The 17,873-nt window shown below is 46.9% G+C and overlaps 1 protein-coding gene across 2 annotated transcripts in view; it reads right to left on the minus strand.

Annotated features, from left to right (window-relative positions):
* LOC119973148 (metabotropic glutamate receptor 7-like) overlaps positions 1–17,873 on the minus strand; it is a 967,737-nt gene that overhangs the window by 300,336 nt on the left and 649,528 nt on the right. For both annotated transcript variants that reach the window (XM_038810761.1, XM_038810760.1), the window contains exon 8: positions 13,569–13,708. In XM_038810761.1, the coding sequence (XP_038666689.1) occupies positions 13,569–13,708 (140 nt within the window). The remainder of the gene's footprint in view (positions 1–13,568; positions 13,709–17,873) is intronic.

Genomic DNA, 17,873 nt, shown 5'->3' on the forward strand with positions numbered 1-17,873 from the left:
ACGACGGGTCGGAGAATAGCGGGAGGGCCTTCCCGACAATTTTCATGGCCTCCCGCTATTCTCCCCCCCTCCGTCCGCCCCCCGACATGAATCGCTGCTCGCCGTTTTTTACGGCGAACAGCGATTCTCCGCAGGCTGATGGGGCGAATACCGCGGAGTTTACGGCCGTTTTCACGGCCGCGATCACATCTGCTTTCAGCGTTGGTGAAATCGGCCGCAGAGTGCCAGTCCCGGACAACCATGGCACCGATTGGCACGGCCGCACCACGGCCGTGCCAAGGGTGGCATGGGCCTGCGATCGGTAGGCACCGATCGCGGACAGCGGGTCTGATACCCGCGCACTATTTGTTCTTCCGCCGCCCCGCAGGATCAGTCCATGGGGCGGCTGAGGGGCATGATGGCCCGCGCATGCGAGGGTTATACGCATCTGCGTGATGACGTCATCCGCGCATGCGCGGGTTGGAGCCATCCAACCCGCGCATGCGCGGCTGACGTCATCGTGCGCGTCAGCCGTAGTGACGCATGGCGCGCAGACTTAGCGACGGTCGCTAAGGCCGCGATGCCGTGGTTCACTGGGCCCCGCTGCTAGACCCGACCAGGGGGGAGAATCGGGACCCGGGAGGGGGCGCGGAGGCTGCCATGAAACACGGCCAGTTTCACGGCAGCCTTTACGACTCGCCGCATTTGCGGAGAATCGCGCCCCATATCTTTCGAGACTTGTGAGAAGAAGCCCACACAGACACGGGGAGAACGTGTAGTCTCCACACAGGCAGTGACCGAAGCCGGGAATCGAACCTGGGACCCTGACACTGTGAAGCTATAGTGCTAACCACTATGCTGCCGTGCACCATTATGGGACCACCACCACATTGAATTCAGTGGTTCAAAAGGGTGGCTCACCACCACCTTCTCAAGGGCAACGCGAGATACACAATAAATGCTGGTTCTTGCCAGTGACACCCACATCCTGTGAGGATTTTTTGAAAACTGTCAACTTTCCATTGGAAAGCTAGAGGGCCGATAATTAAGGCAGTTAAACATTACATTCGATAAATAAAGAGCTTGCAGAGTAACACATGAAAAGCTTTCTCCAAGTTGAACAATCAGAACGAGGAGCCATGGCTGACAGGCATGATGCCCGATGATGCTCTTCGAAAAGGCACAAAATGACTGAGCTCTGCTGTCAGCAGCACCAAAGGCACCAATGTCATATATCCTAAACAGGATGAGAAGCTTTGATTTCAGGTGGCTTACATATCAGAGCACAGAACCTCACTCACAACACTAACAGTTTGCGTTTGCAGGATCCCAAGTACAGGAGAGGAAGGGAGTGGGCAGAATCTCTCCCCCCCCCCCCCCCCCCCCCCCACCCCCCCCCCCCCCCCCCTCCTCCTCTGCGGGGGTCGGAGAAGTTCGCCCCATATGGACAGCGATCCGGGGCCGGGATCGATCCTGGGTCTCGGCGCCATGAGACAGCAGTGCCAACCACTGCATCACCGTGCTGCCCCCAACTTTATTCATAAGTGGCATTTGAACTGCATTGGGTTGCTTAATTGGAATATATAGTGACAAGCGTAAATAGAGAGTTAAAGTTTTTTTCGCTTTTATTTAAGAACTGCTTTAACAGTTTATTGTAAAGCTAATGTGGGTGATCTTGTATTTAAATTAAAGTGTGTTTTAATATAAAATGTACCTATTGGTCAGTGCTATCACTGAGGTTTACTAGTCTTCCTGCGCAGTCTTATAAATTACAAATTGTTGGGATTCCCATACGGGAGTCCTAACAGAGTGCATCCCTTGCCGCCAGGCTCAGAAGATACTTTGAGCGGAAGAGAGTAAGGAGGAAGAGGAGGAGGATCGGGTAAAGAGGAGGCATCCTGGACCATTTTGATCCAGAAGGTTTGGTCCTGAATGTCCTCTGAAACTCTGGTTCCCCTAAGCTGTCACCCCATCATGACCATAGCTCCACAATTCTATTTATTTACTCCAGTCCATCTCAGCTGGAGTACTGTATACAGTTCTGGGCGCCAAACCTTAGAAAGGATCTACATTGGAGAGATTTTTTTTCTTTATTAATTTACAGGATATGGGCATTGCTGGTTGGGCCAGCATTTATTGCCCATCACTAGTTGCCCTTCAGAAGTTGGTGGTGAGTTGCCTTCTTGAACCGTTCAGTCCTTGAGGTGTAGGTACACCCATTATTCTGTGAGGGAAGGAGTTCCAGGATGTTCTCTCAGCGACAGTGAAGGAACGGCAATATATTTCCAAATCAGGGTGGTGAGTGACTTGGAAGGGACCCTCCAGGTGGTGGGTTCCCAGATATCTGCTGCTCTTGTCCTTCTAGATGGTAGTGGTCATGGGTTTTGAAGGTGCTGAATACGGAAACCTGGTGAGTTACTGCATCTTGTAGCTGGTACACACGGCTGCCACTGTTCATTGGTAGTGAAGGGATTGAATGTTTGTAGAAGGGGGAGCCACAAAGCTGGTTGCTTTGTCCTGGATGGTGTTGAGCTTCTTGAGTGTTGTTGGAGCTGCACTCATCCAGGTAAGTGGAGAGTATTCCATTACACTCCTGACTTGTGCCTTGTAGATGATGGAAAAGCTTTGTGGGAGGTCAAAAGGTGAGTTACTTAATGTAGGATTCCTAGCCTTTGATGTGCCCTGGTAGCCACAGTATCAATATGGCTAGTCCAGTTCAGTTTCAGACATACTGGGCCAAATGGCCTCCTTCTGCACCATAACAATTCTGTGATTATGTGTCCTCTTGGACATAAATCTGAAATAAAAGCCACCAACAAATAAAACCAATCCATAACAATTTAATACAGCAACATGTCCAATTATACCTACAAATATAAATTATCCAACCCTAAACTATCCAACTCTTGTGTTTTTTGTTTCTATGAGGCTTTACATGGCCTAAGTGCTCTTATGCACTGCCACTCCGGTAACTGCAGCCATGGCCAGTGGAATTCTGTTGCATTTCACTTGATAACAGATAGAATTGCAGCCCTCAAGCAGCTCTGGGTTGTAGGGACCCAGCTTTTAACTGCACCATCTTGGCTTGGGCGCTGGAAATCCAGGTTGGCCTGCTGAGTCACAATAGCAAAGGCAGGTGGCAGGGTGGCAAGGTAGGAGCATGAATATTGCCATATCCTGAGAGAGCAATAGGTTTGGGCACGCACACCTCCAGGGCAGTACCTTAGCAATGCTAGCAATCTGTTCGGAGGATAGGTTACAGGGCTGTGGTGAGAGTCTGCAAGCCCCTCGGAACCCTGATATCCACAGCCAGAATGACAACAGTCTTATTAAAACGTTTCTGAGTTTCTGACTCTCACTTTAGGCAACCATTCTCAGCTACCATGTTAATCTTCTAGCAGCCATTTGGTGAAGGAGGATATCAGAAATCAATCTTTGCTCAGTTTAGATTTATTTACAATGAGAAATATTACAAGTGCATAGCTCCTGACCCGACTCAACATTTCAGAGTCAATCAATGTCTCTTTACACGTGTTCAAATAATGAATGGCCTTGTGCTATTTACCCTCACCCTAAATGATTTATACAATTAAAAATGAGGACCCAGGTTCAATTTCAACCTTGGGTGACTCTGTGTGTGGAGTTTTCACATTCTCCCCATGTCCCCTTGCTCTCCTCAAGGTGCTCCGGTTTCCTCCCAAAATCCAAGAGATGCTGGTTAGATCGCCTGGCCATGCTAAATTGCCACTTAGTCTCCCAGTATGGGTTACTTAGTCTCCAAAGGTGTGCAGGTTAGGTGGGGTTGCGGGGAGAGGGTGGGGAGTGGGCCTAGGTAGGGTGCTCTTTCAGTGGGTCGGTGCAGACTTGATGGGCCAAATAGCCTCCTTCTGCACTGTAGGGATTCTATGATTCTATGATTGATTCTATGAAAATAACAATCAGCTTGTCACTGAAGGCAGAACCCTGCCCAATTTCTGCAATCATCTTCAGGTCTCTGCAAAGACCCAGTTGCAATTAATTGCTCCTGTCAGAATAAAGCTCTTAGAGTCACTGAAGATTCGTTGAAATCTAGATCCTGCAATGCACAAAACTCAGTAATGACCTCCCCAGTGAATCCAAATCTCTTCAGCACTATTCGTTGATTAAAAGCCAGCTAGTTCACTGGGACTGAACACCTTTTCTTATGTGAAAGGCTTTCTCCCTGTTGTCTTTGCAGCCATAGGTCCCTGTCCTTCCTGCACTTTGTAAATAGCACAGCTGTTGTTGTGGCTGGTGCCTGCACCTTTCTGTTCTTCTATTTTGTCTTCCAGTTTTTAACCGTGACTTTATTGCAACTTAGACGACTGGCATCTTTATACTATGTCAAAGTTCATAAACAGTGTTAAATCAGTGGTAAACATTTACCACTGTGTCAAATCTCCAACGTGCAGAACACATTTAACACTTAGATTGTTATATTCCTGTTGTCGGCAAATTTGCTGACACTGTTGACAGGTGCCTGCTGACTGCTTACTGTTGGAAACCAAGCTCAACCCAGTACAGGCAAAAGAATGAAAGCAACAACTCTCCTTATAAGAATTGTTAAAGATTGACATCTTTCCATTTATAAACTGCCACAAAAATAAATCTAAGAATAGAGACAGTACAAAGAGAAAATAAATGAGTAATTCTCAACCAGAAACAGAGAGCATTTTCTTCAAGAAAGCAAGGTGCCAACATTTTATACATCTCCAAACCAGCTACAATTTTGGTGGTAAAAGCAAATACGCCACAGTCCCAGATGACCATAGGTTGCTTTCCTCTTTGCGGGAGAGAGCTGACAGGTGGTAATTTAATTGGAGGATCGTCGCACCTCAGACGAGGGGCATGGTTGAGAAGGTGGGGCCTTCATGAATAACCTCAGCTGGTACAGGAATTGAACCCACGCTGTTGGCTTTGTTCTTCATCACAAACCAGATGTCTATCCAAAAGAGCTAAACCGGCCCCTAATTTTGATGGTGCACGGTGATGGAACATCAAAATGAAGAGACCAACAGACTGAAGTGAATGAAACCTCGAGCCACACCAGAATAAATCAGGAAAACTGTGAGTGCCAATCTGGCGTAATCCTAACCCAGTCAGGACCTTACAAATTTTGTGCCATGCTGGGAACCAAAGGTACATCTGGAAAAGTGAGCAACAATGGGACCGCAGAGGAGTTGGGGTTGGGGACTGGGTGAGGGTGGACAGCCAGCAGCCTGCGGGAGGAGCACTTGGCACTCCTTTCTGCTCTGCAAAATACAACATATATTTCAAGTTTTGCACTTTGCTATTATCCTTTTAAGGCAGTCAGGCTGCATGCACAAGACCTGAAACCCATTCGTGCTGAAAATGCCAGTGGAGTTTGTGCATCAAACGAGGGAAAAAGTACGTTGGTGACCAGCTCCAAAATGGGTGCAGCAGTTTGTTTCAATGTTGAAATGAGGCATTTGCGCGGTTGCCTAAATATAGGACCCTGACCAGTTTGGCACTGGCTCTAACACACACGTGGATGAGGCAGGGCTTCCCCACAGCTAAATAGAGACCAACAGACTGAAGTGAATGAAAATTATTTGTATTTGAAATCAATAAGTCTGGGAAAAAACTACGTTATATTGGACTTCAAGATTTTGTGAAAATCTTCCAATGCTCTTGTTAAGGATTTGGTAGTTAAGAGTTGAGAAAGCAGGGAAACGAGTAAAGATAACAAACCACAAATAACCTAATGCAGGTCAGGTGGTAAAAATGGATGCGCACAATCTAGGGGTCGCAAGCTGGAATCCCCTTGGCTCCTGTGCATTTGTATCTGTCAGCTTCAATTAGGTTCAACAGGCCAGGGATGGATCACAACCACACATCTTCGCCTGTTCAGCCTTTAAGGTGAAGGTTAGTCAGTATAAGGTCCTCGGCAATCTTTTGTTTTTGTCCCCAGTAGGTTCATTAGAAGGTTGAGGTAAATTGCGCCAAAACGGTCAAACAAATTAAACAAGGCACAGTTCTTCATTATGGCTTCAGAAAGCAAAAAGAAACCTTACAAATGCCTTTTTCATGATGACATTTCCCCTTGACAGTCCCCAGGGGCTGGTTTAGCTCACTGAGCTAAATCACTGGCTTTGAAAGCAGACCAAGCAGGCCAGCAGCACGGTCCGATTCCCGTACCAGCCTCCCCGGACAGGCGCCGGAATGTGGCGACTAGGGGCTTTTCACAGTAACTTCATTGAAGCCTACTCGTGACAATAAGCGATTTTCATTTTTTTCATAATGGAAACCAGGGGCGGAGCTTTATAGACAGCCATGGCTGGGGCGGGGTCTTAAAATAGAGTGAGCCATTCAAAAGTCCATTGACCTTCAGCAGGATTGGAAAAGCTCACCAGTAAGAGGGGCCTGAAATTCCCATCCCCCAGCAATCACTTCTGGTGGGGTACGGAGGGAAAGGGGGGGGGGGGGGGGGGGGGGGGGGGGGGGAAGAGAGTCGGGAAGTGCGTGTGGAAAAATCAGAGCAACATGTAAGCAAACATGAAAAATCAATGAACAGTGACTTGAAATATTTTTTGAACCCCTAAATGTGGCACGAAAGTGCTGCTCAAATGTTCTTGCAGCATTTCAGAGAAGCCTGTGTGTTTATGTTATGTTGAATATAAGTCCCTCTGCTGTGGTATTAGCGTTTTAGGCGTCTGTGAATTGCCTTTGAAACACTGGGAAGGCCAAAACTGAAGAGTTCCAACAAATCAATCGTACTGTCCAACCTCTAATTCCATCCCATTCGCCATGAGATAGTTTATTGCCAGTGCAATGAGCCAGCAGTGAAGTGTGGCTAAAGAAATGGAATGAGACAAGGGTGATGAATGGCGATAGAGTTTGCGACACTGGGCGCTCTCAATCACTCTGACACCAGGCCACATCGGGGCCCTGCACTGACCATACCACAGGATGCATCAGAAAATGCTCCCCCTGATCCACATGGTTTGACCTGAGTGCATCAGTATGATTAACGAGTGGACACAGGCTTCTCAAAGCATGCAGAACACATTAATACGCTTGCTTAAAGCCAATGGAGCAAATACAACATCTAAATATAACATGATTAAGAAAATGATTCAGATGAAAACATGTAGTACATCATTTAGTTGTATTTTCTACTGTAGATAACTACAAATAGATGCGGTTTAAATTGCTTCATTGTGCTACAGCAGCTGTGAGGTTGTCTGCAAATGTGGTAGGAACAAAGGTAGGCCACTCAGCCACACAAACACGCTCACCATTCAATTAGACCATGGCTGATCGCAGCTCAATTTAATTTAACCATCTCCGCTCTATATTCCTCCAGACTGTTAATTTAAAGTTCTATCCCTCTCAATCTTTAAAAGCGCTTAAAAGTCCCAACAAACATTCTAGAGGTCTACATACCACCTTTTCCTGAAACAAAATCCTTCCTTATCTCCCCCCTAAATGGCTTGGCTTTAAGTATTTACTTGATGTCCCCTTGTTCTTGATTTCCCTATCATGGGTGGGATTGGCCTCAAGTTTCTCCAGGAGCTGAAGATCAATCTCCAGAACACGGCACTGGGAAACCTTGGAGAAACATCATTGAGACATTAACAAAATAGTTTATTCCTTCTTTTTCTTGGAACATTTCCCTTTACCTGATATAAGAACATTGAAAATTAGATAAAGGCTATCTGGCTTGTAAGTCAAGCATTGCCCAATTGGGGAGCAGGTCTTTTTGCTTTCCAATTGGCTTGGGAAGGCAGTGCATCACAAGAATGGATGTGTTGGCTGGAGTGTGGGGCCAAGTCATTTGATGAAATCTCCAGGAATGCATATAGTTGCAGTTGGCAACCCTAATCACAGGAAGCTGTGAGAAAATAGGAGAGATGAATACCAGGGTGCACAAAATATTAAGAGGGAGAGATAGCACTAGTACAGAGATGAGTAAGTTTACAGGTGAAGTCGGAGTAAGGGAGATAGTCATGGCATCTAAATCAGGGGTACTATGCATTTGTGTGGAATCGCAAAGGAAAGTAAAAACATTGGGGAGTTACAGGTGCAGATTGTGATGTGAAAATATGATGCTGTGGAGATAACAGAGACCTGGCTCAAGGAAGGGCAGGACTGGGTCTTAAATATTCCTGGGTGCAAGGGTACAAGACCCCAGGCTCAGTTATTAACTTACAGCCGACTCCAAATTAATATACTATGCTGCTGCAGCTGATCTCTGATACCATATTAAAAACATCCTAAAAAAGGCCATTAGTCTGTCAGCTGGGGTAGCATTTCACAGTAGTATCCAGTGCTGAGCAAAACAAGCATTTTTGTTGCAATTGCCCTTCACGATGGTATACAAATTCGAGGTTGGATTTCCATTTTCATAAAATGAAGAAGGCACAAAGGAATTGGTTGAAGTCTGCACCTGATATGCGCAATCCCCTCTCCTCCTTTGAACCTGATTCAAGTGAGATCGTGAGGACTAAACAGGCTCCAGGTAAGCGAATGTGGCGTGTGTCGTGAAGATCATGGTGTGGGTCGTGAAGGCCGGCTGACGTGGGTCACGAAGTTCAGCCAGTTGGCAAAAGTGGGTCCAAGGAATAAAGTTTGAAAAACACTGCTCTGCACCATACCTGTGCTGGTTCATTGAAAGATTTGTCTCAGTCCCTTACTTTTTCCTTATAGCCCTGCATCTTATATGCCTTCAGGTTTTATTTAATTTTTAAAAATAAATTTAGAGCACCCAATTCATTTTTTCCAATTAAGGGGCAATTTAGCGTAGCCAATCCACCTACTCTGCACATCTTTAGGTTTTGGGGGGCGAAACCCACGCAAACACAGGGAGATTGTGCAAACACCACACAGACAGTGACCCAGAGCTGGGATCGAACCTGGGACCTCGGCACCATGAGGCTGCAGGGCTAACCCACTGTGCCACCGTGCTGCCCGAGGCTTTTATTTAATTCCCCTCTGAAAGGCTTCCAGAGCATTGCAACTCGCTGTGTAAATAAAAAAATTCGCCTCATCTTTCCTTAGGTTTTCAGTCCAATTATCTCAAATCTACATCTTCTGGTTACTGACCCTTATGCCAGAGGAAACAGCTTCTCTTTATTGACTCCATCGAAGCACCTTATAATTTTTAGTGTCTTCATTAAATTATTTTTCAGCATTCTCCTCACTGAAGGAAGCAGTCCCAGCATCTCCAGTCTCCCCATATAACAGAAGTCACGCATCAGTGGTTTCATTCTAATAAATACTCACTGCACCCTAAGGTCTCAATCTCCTTCTTAATGCACAGTGCCCAGAATTGAACACAATACTCCGGCTCTGGCCTGAATTGTGTTTCATAAAAGCTTTGGCATACCATGCTTGTTTTTGTGCTGTATGCCTTCAATTGTAATGCCAAAATGTCTTCATAGTTTAACTGTGAACTGGATAAATTTGTAGAGCTTTCAGAGGGATAACCGATCAGCATCCTAAACTAACAGCCCAACATAGTGGAGTAATTCTTTGGGAGTTGTTTAGCTCTCCAGTACACCACCATCATCACACTGCCCCCTCCCTCACTCCTCCCATCACTCCTAGCAGTTATAGCTTTTCTGTCTTCCTTTAGTCATGTATCATCTGTGGTTATGAATAGGTGATCTGAACTCCAGTCTTTGCCAATACAACCTGATAGAGCAACCCACAGATAGCCTACTTCTCACATTGACGCTGCTAATATGGAAGAGCCAAACAATAGCAGGGGATCAGACTGGTATTCTGCTGGGTTCTGCTGTCGCATTCTACAATATCATCACGTGACCGACCAGTATTGTCATAAGGTCCAAAGACAAGAAATAAAACTCCTCCACGTAACAACTATTTTCCACTTTCCTGACGTGCATTAAATCCAATTGCACAGTGAGTTCTATTCAGTTGAGTGGACCCTTGCAATTATGTAATAATATGAGTGTGCTTGTTTATATTAATGATGGGCACTTCTGGACATGTGACTAGCTGAAGTATTCTTAGTGAATGCTTTTTTTGGTGTGGCGAGGGTGGGTGCTGGTGCTGAAATGTGCAATGTCTTTTCATCCAGCGTTGAGAATTTCTAGGTTATTTATCAGGAGGAATAGTCAGAGGATAAACCTGTGATTTGAACTTAATCACATGAGACTTGCCCATTCCACACAACAGGATAACATTACTGCTCTAATCCTTACAGATTTAACTGTTTAATTATCAGCGTCAGAACTGAAAAACTAAATAAATACCAGAATTCAGCTGGGAACATTGCTGCAGTGAAGTTACGAGCTTTCCCCGATTCTAATGGCCTACCATTCCTCTGATAACTCCTTTTATTTGCCAGTACAATACTGGCAATTTATACACTGGCCTTAAGGGCAACCTGCTTTTTTTCTGTATGGGCTCGAAATTTAAGTCTGACATTACAAATCATATTGAAACATGCTAATTGTCATGAAAACTTTAACACACATACAGATGCTGACCAGTTTTATAGCCTGGTGTAGATTAACATTGGTGTGGAATTCCGGGTTGTTCTGACCTGATTCGCCATTGCAAGGCTTGGGAATTTCAACAAAAAAATTTCAAAATACGGATTTGTTTCTAACCTAGCAGTGTGATGCATTGGATGCTTCAGTCAGTATCATTTCTAAGACTGCATCTGTTTAAGTGTACGACTGGTGAGTTCTTTAATTGATTGCTTGGTTTTACATGGCTAATTCTTTGCTTCAAGGAAGCAGCTGGTCACCTTTGTCTTTTCAGCACCATTTAAGCCCAATTAGCAGAGCCACAGGAGTCCATTAAGTAAATGTCACACCGATAAATCTCGTCACTGGACTGTAACCTTTGTCTCCGTCCCAGATTTTTCGGTTTCCTGTTTGTCGGAGACCGGATGTTCAACCCAAATGCACGTCGGGGCCCCATGGAAGTCCCAACACGTTGGCTCCATAAAGTTGCAATTACCCGTGAAGTTTGAACTTCCAATGAGTAATTCCCCTGCTCCCCGGAACCCTCTGAAAAAGACTCGGAGACTGTGAACAGTTCTGAATTACTTACCTGAATAATTACCCAGGAAACAATAGGCAGAAAATTCCTAGTCAAACTCCTGAGAAACCACGCAACTGACCCCCAAGCCCCGCCCTCAGTCATTCACGCTGTCCACCCAACTAACTCTCTGACCCCCTCCAACTCCCCAACTACCCCCCCCCCCCCCCCCCCCCCCCCCCCCACAGCTGACCAAAGCCAACTACCTGTCCCTACCTGACCTGACTAGCCCCTGGTCTGACATCCTCCGCTCACCTCCCATTATACCATCCTAACCACCTACTGTTTCATTTGTTGGTCATGGGCTTGTCTCATCTTGAATAATTGCGATCTGATTTCGGATGTTACTGCTTTATTAACAAAGATAGGCTAGAGAACAGGTATGTCTGTCTTGTGTACAAACTATTCCATCTGCTCTTCAGAGTCTTTAGCACATGACTGCTGATGTCACCGTTGTATCATGATAAACATCACTAATGCATTGCCATAACTATTGGGGGCTGGTTTAGGTTGGCTGGGCAACAGGTTCGTGAAGCGGAGCGATGCCGACAGCGTATGTTCAACTCCTGTACTGGCTGAGGTTATTGCTCAAGGCCTCACCTTCTCAACCTTACCTAAGCTACGCTGACCCTCAGGTTAAATCACCACCAGTCAGCTCTCTCTCAAAAGCAAAGAGCAGCCTATGGTCCTCAGCGAATTTCACTTTCACCATAACTATTAACCCATTACACCAAACCACCACTTCACCCACCTACCACCATACCGACCCAACACCTCAATCATATGCCACCTTGTCACCAGGCCTTCCTGCCACCTTACCTACTTGCCTCATCCACTCCACCCACCTAGCTCACCAATCAGCCCATTTACTCATTCATTCACCTATTCATTCACATTCACACTGGACATTTAAACGTGCCTTACGGCGACTAGAGCTATAGAAAATGGGGGGTGGGGGGGGGGGTGATTCCACGCTGCTCTCTGCGTGGATTTTGCACTTATGGAGTTCTTCCAGCTGTTGCATCGGAGGTCAGAGTCTTTCAAACATTATCGAGGTCAGTATGCTGTTTTTTGATCAGAGCAGCAGTTCCAACGCTGGTCAGAAGTTTTGGGCTGTATTTATCTCATGTTATGGGTCAGAATTTAGAGAACCCCAGAGTGTATCACGGAGTTCACATGACCCACAACTTTTAATAGATTGTGGTATGGGGAGCACACATCCCACTCTACAGGTGTGGTACAGCAGGAATGGAAAAGTATTTTTTAAAGCAAAATAATGTTTATTCTATGAACTCAAGTTAACCTTTTTAAAACATACAGTGAACATCTTAGTAACCATTAATTCAAATACAACCCCTAAAGGGTACAACACTAAGTAAACCTTTAAGCTTTCCTTTTAACATCCATAAGTCTTAAAATACCGTTTACCAGAAGCACATCATGTTAAAGTCACTACTGTTATTAGTTTTAAATCACCAGGATCGATTTACAGTCTTTAGATTACAGGGAGAAACTCATACACCTTCTGGCTGTGACTGCAGCTATCCAACTCTGAAAACAAAACTAAAACACACCCTGCAGCAAACAGCCTAAAACAAAAGTAAAAAGCTGACAGACAGCCCAGCTCCACCCACACTGTGACATCACTGCAGTAATAAACACCCATTTCTTAAAGGTACTCTCACTACAGATATTTATATGCATACCCATTTATAAACACCTATTTTTTAAAGGCCCTCTCACATGACAATCATTACAAGAAAACATTCCCAACATTTGCCCAAATGGCCACTCACTGAAACTGGACAGCAAACTATCACTTCTTATGACCTGCACAGAACAACGAGCATCAGTAGAAGACAGCTCTGCCCTCTTTATTCACATTCAGCGCCATTGAGGGGAATAGGAAATCAATCCTGTCACTTGCCACTTCTTCCTTCTATATTGGGATCGTCTGCCATTCAGATTAAATTAATTCTTTAAACAGGAAGCACCAGTTCTCAATCTTTCAGGAACTAGTCAAAGCTATCTACCAGAAGTAATGGTGTGTGCAAAAATGAACAAATGCCAAAGTGTTCTCCAAATATTAATCTTTTAGGTGCTTTCATCTAGCAGTTTTAAGCTTATTCATAGAATAATGGCTATGGGACAGCAGAGCATTGAAATCACTGTGTGGCCAGCCGCTGTACACACTGTCACAAAATTTGTGTTGCTATTGGAAACGGCCTCAACTATTCTCATAGTTGGTTTAATGCCTGCAATTGATTCGATTACTTAGCAATTAGCATCCAAAAAATATTTCCCAGAGATACAAAAGATAAATCTAGAGTTGCCAGCATGGGGTGAATGGATAATGCTTGATGCCAGCATGGTTCAGACAATTAGCGCTTCTGGCCCTATCTCTCATGCATTCATGCATCCCTATCCCTTCAACTAAGCATCATATTGTTGACATGTATCCCCCACCCACACCCCATGATGCTTCTGCTTAGATGGTCCATACGACGTCAATAACACGACAAGGTGTGACTTACATTGAGATGAAGGTGGTCTGTCCATTGACCAATTCTGCGGTATTCCCAGGTATTGTTGCCAGCAAGCTGATACTGAAAGATATCATAGCGGCCGGGAGCATCGCCTTTATCATCGAACATTACAGGGGTTCCAGCACTACCTGAGGAGGGAAGGAAACAAGAACCAATGTAATTGATAAAACTGGTCAATGGACAGAGAAACTTATGGTTACTTATTTTATCATTCCATGTGATTAATTAGTAAAGCCTACAATAAGGTATGTTATCTTTTTTTCTTCCAAAGTTTAATGAAAGTCTTTAGAATGGCAAAGAGCATTAAAACTAAGCCCCACAGGAGATCTATAAGAAGCAGATCAGTGAATGATGCCTCAGCTATTCACTGTTAACAGATGATAGCAGCGGTTGAGAAATGTTGGACACGATCCAGCCAAAAATGTCTAAGGGCTGGATTCTCCCGCCCCGCCTGCCGCATGAATGCCATGGGTGAGCCGCGTACAATGGAGAACTCCATTGATCTCGGGCAGGATCCTCCGGTTGCCCGGCGGATGCGGCCGGAGAATCCTTCCCTCAGTGTCTTTTGGGCATGTTTGATGGGGTATTCCCCAGCGGCATTTTGGGTGAGATCCAGAACTGGATCCAAACTCAAGTCATTTTTTGGGGCCTTGGGGAGTTTCTCCCCAGTCCATCTCACACTTTGAAATTCTTTCAGCAGTGGAGAGCCCAACTCGGTGGGGAGACCGGCTCCTCAGAGATCGGGGCGCTGTTTTGAAAGGGTGCCCCGATACCTAAGTGAGCTTGAGGGTCCACCACAACCCACCTATAAACCCATCTCCTGACACATGGGCATAACCGCCCCCCCCCCCCCCCCCCGCCCCCCCCCCCCCCCCCCCCCCCCGACTGTGGACACCGTGCTATGGGGCATCGAGGGCTTCCCTTTTCAGGCCCTCCTGCCTCCCTTTTTCCCCCCCATTTCGGGAAACCCCTAACCTGTCATATGCCCCCTCATCCCCCCTTTCATGGGCATGTTTCTCCCCCCCCCCCCCCTTACGCGCACTTGGCACCCAGATACTGCCAATCTGGCAACCAAGAAATGCCCCTTGCACCCTAGAGGTGACAATCCCAGGCAATCCAGGGTTGGGCAGAGTGCCTTGTGCCAGGCGGGTGTACCAGGGTACTTCCGTGCCCCATCCCCGACCACCCAGGGGGCTCCAATGGCCTCCGAGACCCTCCAGTGGCTTGTGGAGACCAGTACTAATTGCCACCCAGTTAAGGCCTATCCGGTGTAGCCAGTGACTCCCAGGCATTGGGTGAATTCGGTACATTTAATGAGCCTAATGATTCATTTAAATATCATTATTTGGATCACATCCAGCAAGGTGTGATCCAGATCACATCCAGTGCAAAGCCTGATTTGAGCCACGTCCATGATTCACCCGTCACCCCTAATGCCAACGCAATGGCCGAATCGCGCACCTTTATGTAGTTTCAGAAAGAGGTTTCCTTCACAAAATATCTTGTTTGGTAAACATGGATCATTGTACAAGGTTGAAGCTGAGAGAATCACAAAAACTGGTTCGCTTTGTTCAATTTGGCATTTCCCTCAATCACACAGATAAGGACTTGTTCTGAAATACATTCAGCAGGATTCTCCAACCCCCTGCCAAGGTCGGAGAATCCCGGGAGGGGCGCGAATCCCGCCCCGACGCCGGCTGCCATATCCCTGCCGTTCAGGGGCGGGGTTCACACCACGCCCATCGGGGGCTATTGGCAGCGGCTCCCCCTGCAATTCTCCGTGCCCCAATGGGCTGAGCGGCCGAATGTTTTTGGCCAGTCCCGCCAGCATGGGTTAGATGTTGTCCCACATGGTGGGGCCTGGCAGGTATGTCGGCTGGGGCGGTCCTCAGGGAGGCGCGGGGGGCCCCCCACGGTGGCCTGTCCTTCGATCGAGGCTCACCGATCTGCGAGCGGGCCTGTGCTGTGGGGGCACCCCTTCCTTCCGTGTCAGCCCTTGTAGGGCTCCGCCATGGCCGGCACGGAGAAGACAACCACGCCTACGGTTCTGTGCATGCGCAAGACCACGCCGGCCCTTCTGCGCATGCGCAAACTTGTGCTGTCCCTTCGCCACCAGCTGGCGCGCCGTCAACCCCTCCGGCATCCACCTAGCCCCTGGAAGAGCAGAGAATTTTGGGGGCGGTTGACACTGGAGTGGTTCGCGCTGGTTTTCCCGCTGGCATGGGGTCTTAGTTCTGCGAAAGGAGAATCCCGCCCCTTACGTTCCTGTTCAACGCTGACTCATTTTGTGGACAGAGACACATTCGTTCATAATAATTCAAATTTACATGGAATCTTTGAGCTAACAATTTGAGCCTACCTATTTGTGTTGCACTCTTACTAAATCAATTAACAAATTAAATACAACAGTAAATAGTGCCATGAGCTATCATCATAGGTATGCACCAATATTTTACATTAAGAAGAAAATAAGGAACTTGTATATACACAGCTCCTCCAGCATGCTGGCAATGTACTAAAGTACTTCACAGCAGAATTTTTTTAATTTCATAGAATTTATAGTGCAGAAGGAGGCCATTCAGCCCATTGAGTCTGCACTGGCTCTTGGAAAGAGCACCCTACCCAATCTATACCTCCACCCTATCCCCATAACCCAGAAACCCTACCTAACACTAAGGAGCAATTTGGACCCTGAGGGCAATTTATCATGGCCAATCCACCTAACCTGCACATCTTTGGACTGTGGGAGGAAACCGGAGCACCCGGAGGAAACCCACGCACACACGGGGAGAACGTGCAGACTCCACACAGACAGTGACCCAGCGGGGAATCGAACCTGGGACCCTGGCGCTGTGAAGCATTTGTGCTATCCACAATGCTACCGTGCTGTACCGTGCAGAAGTAGATACAACACCCAGATGGCAAAAAAGTGAACACCATCCATTGCCAATGCTGCCCCTGGTGTCCATGTCCATGTCTAAACTGAACCCGGTGGCTTTGGTCATCTCCAGGTCCCTCCTGCTCTGTCCTATGCCCCTGACTCACCAAGCCAGGATAACAGTGAATGTTTGGCTACAGCCCAGCCCCGACTCCCTGTTTGATGAGCCACTGTGTGTGCGGGTGAGAGGCCGCTTGAACAGGTCACCATGAAGGTTTGGCTTTGTGACGAGAAGGGGCAGCTCTTTCACTCCTTGGCTTTCTATTGGGTGGATGGACGGATGGGCAAGCTGGACCTGTTTCAATCCCTGTCTCTGGGGGGGAACACTACATCAGCACCCAGAGCATGGGACTCTTCTGGTCACTCAGTCCCTATATTCCTTTCACTTGCCTGGTCAAGAGGAGTACAGACTCTTCTCCCCTCTCTGTCCACATCGAGGTGTTTGATGGACACGGCAGTCTGGAGCAGCTCCCAGACCAGCCCTTGGCCGCTTCTCTCAACCAACACTGGTTTATGTAGGAAGGGGTGAGTAGGATTCCAGTCAGAGAGGGCAGGTGCTGAGGGACCCTCTTCATCCCACCTGGTAATATCGGATTTTAAATGTAATATCAACTTCAGTTTTCCTCACCTTGTGCTCTCTACAGGAAAATACGATTGATATCTAAACACTGGGCTGTAACATAACACCGTGTGGACAAAGAGTGCTCAGACCCAATCATTCCAAATAATATGTCTTTGCACAACTGGATGCTCTTCTATAGAAAATATTTTGAAAATGAAGGTTCATGCTATTTTTCATTTAAGAAAGAATATTTAGATAATTAAACACCGGAATTTGAGTTCAAAGGTTTCACATTTTTAACACAATATTAAATGGATTAAAAAAAAAACTGTTTTCAAAAACTTGCAGCTAGGTTCTCCGTTCCTGAGTCACGGGGCGCAATTGTCCGGAAAAATTTCCAGGTGTTGTTGCGAACAAGGACTGCAGCGAGCTTCCCAGCACTCGTCCTGGCGAGGCCGGCAATGCTATCCAACGTTAATTGGTCCACTTAACGAGGCCTCACGGGTGCATCGCCACAAATGCCGGCTCGCCAACTGATTGGCTGGCACTGCGCTTGCCAGCCCTCCGCGAACAGGGTCGTGCAGCACTTAAGCAGCAATTGCTCAGCCAACCCCATCCAGCTCTCAACAAAGGTGCCCAGGAGACCTACTCCAAGATTTGGGATGCAGATCTGGGGAGGCTGCTGGACGCAGTGGAGGCCAGGACGGATGTCCTGTTCCCCCGAGCATCCCGGAGGGTCAGCCATAGGGCAGCCAGTGCTGCCTGGGACGCGGTAGCGGCTGTGAGTGACGGG

Source organism: Scyliorhinus canicula, chromosome 11 (genome assembly GCF_902713615.1).
Source record: "Scyliorhinus canicula chromosome 11, sScyCan1.1, whole genome shotgun sequence".
NCBI lineage: Eukaryota > Metazoa > Chordata > Chondrichthyes > Carcharhiniformes > Scyliorhinidae > Scyliorhinus > Scyliorhinus canicula.